The 1,388-nt window shown below is 42.4% G+C and overlaps 1 protein-coding gene across 1 annotated transcript in view; it reads left to right on the top strand.

Moving 5' to 3' along the window:
• Positions 1 to 187: 187 nt before the first annotated feature.
• Positions 188 to 1,388, top strand: part of EMH_0044770 (uncharacterized protein) — a gene marked incomplete at both ends in the record, with an annotated part of 1,524 nt that continues 323 nt past the window's right edge. The window contains 3 exons of the mRNA XM_013496002.1: positions 188 to 275; positions 775 to 856; positions 1,259 to 1,322. Coding sequence (XP_013351456.1) covers positions 188 to 275; positions 775 to 856; positions 1,259 to 1,322 — 234 coding nt within the window. The remainder of the gene's footprint in view (positions 276 to 774; positions 857 to 1,258; positions 1,323 to 1,388) is intronic.

The following is a 1,388-nucleotide window of genomic DNA, read 5'->3' on the forward strand; positions in this document are numbered from 1 at the left end:
TACACAAAGAAGAACAACCATCACAACACCACCACCACCAAAAGGCAGAGCATATACATCTGCTTCTCTATCTCTCAGTATTTTTACCTTCCTTATCTTACTCTCTTTCTTTTTCTTTCTCTTTATTTATATTTATATTTATATTTATATTTATATTTTTTATTTTTTTATAAATAAAAAAAACAAAATGGTTCGTCTTCTCCTCCGCATGAAAGCCGAACTGGAGAATGTTGAGTCAATCGAATTCCCGGAGGACTACACCTGGAACATCGACGGTAAGAGCTTGCTGCTGCTGCTGCTGCTGCTGCTGCTGCTGCTGCTGCTGCAGGGGCAGCAGCAGGGGCAGCATGAGCAGATGCATCAACAGCAGTAACAGCAGCAGCAGAAGCAGGAGAAATAGAAGTAGTGATTGTAGTAATACCAACATGCAGCAACAGCAGTAACAGCAGCAGCAGCAGCAGCAGCAGCAGCAGCAGGAGTAACAGCAGCAGCAGCAGCAGCAGCAGCAGGAGTAACAGCAGCAACAGCAGCAGTAACAGCAGCAGCAGAAGAAGCACTGTATTTTGTTTTATATTTTTTTTTTATGCTGTTGTTTTATCTTCTCTTTCCTTATATTTCTCTCTCTCTTCTCTCTCCCCCCCTTTCTCCTTTTCTCTCTCTTTCTCTCTCTCCTTCTCCCTTTTATTTATTTTAATTTATTTTAACTAATTAATTAATTAATTTATTTTATTTATTTTATTTATTTATTTTATTTTATTTGTTTTATTTTTTTAGTTGTCCAGTCTGGGGGGACAGAGGAGCGTCAAGGGGTGACCCTCACAGCCACCGAGGCCCTACCCATACCCAACAGCAGAGGGTACGCAGGGGGCCCCCCCCCTTCTCCCTTCTCTATAAAGGGGGGCCCCCTTCTCCTTTCTCTATAAAGGGGGCCCCCCTTCTCCTTCTCTATAGAGGGGGCCCCTCTCTTCTCCCTTCTCTATAAAGGGGGCCCCCCTCACTTCTCTATAAAGGGGGGCCCCCTCACTTCTCTATAAAGGGGGGCCCCCCTTCTCCCTTCTCTATAAAGGGGGGCCCCCTCTCTTCTCCCTTCTCTATAAAGATCCCCCCCCCTCCCCCCCCCTATTTATTTATTTATTTTTATGTGTTTATATTTGTGTTTGTTTATTTTATTTATTTTTGTTTATTTTATTTATTTTTATTTTATTTATTTTTGTTTATTTTATTTATTTTTGTTTATTTTATTTGTTTGTTTGTTTAGGACGGCAAATTTGGTGATGAGGTTTGATGGGTCTAAACAAGCAGCCACTATCAATGTTGAACAGGTATTGCTGCTGCTGCTGCTGCTGCTGCTGCTGCTGCTGCTGCTGCTGCTGCTGCTGCTGCTGCTG

This window comes from Eimeria mitis, genomic scaffold (assembly GCF_000499745.2).
Source record: "Eimeria mitis Houghton genomic scaffold, Emh_scaff1865, whole genome shotgun sequence".
NCBI lineage: Eukaryota > Apicomplexa > Conoidasida > Eucoccidiorida > Eimeriidae > Eimeria > Eimeria mitis.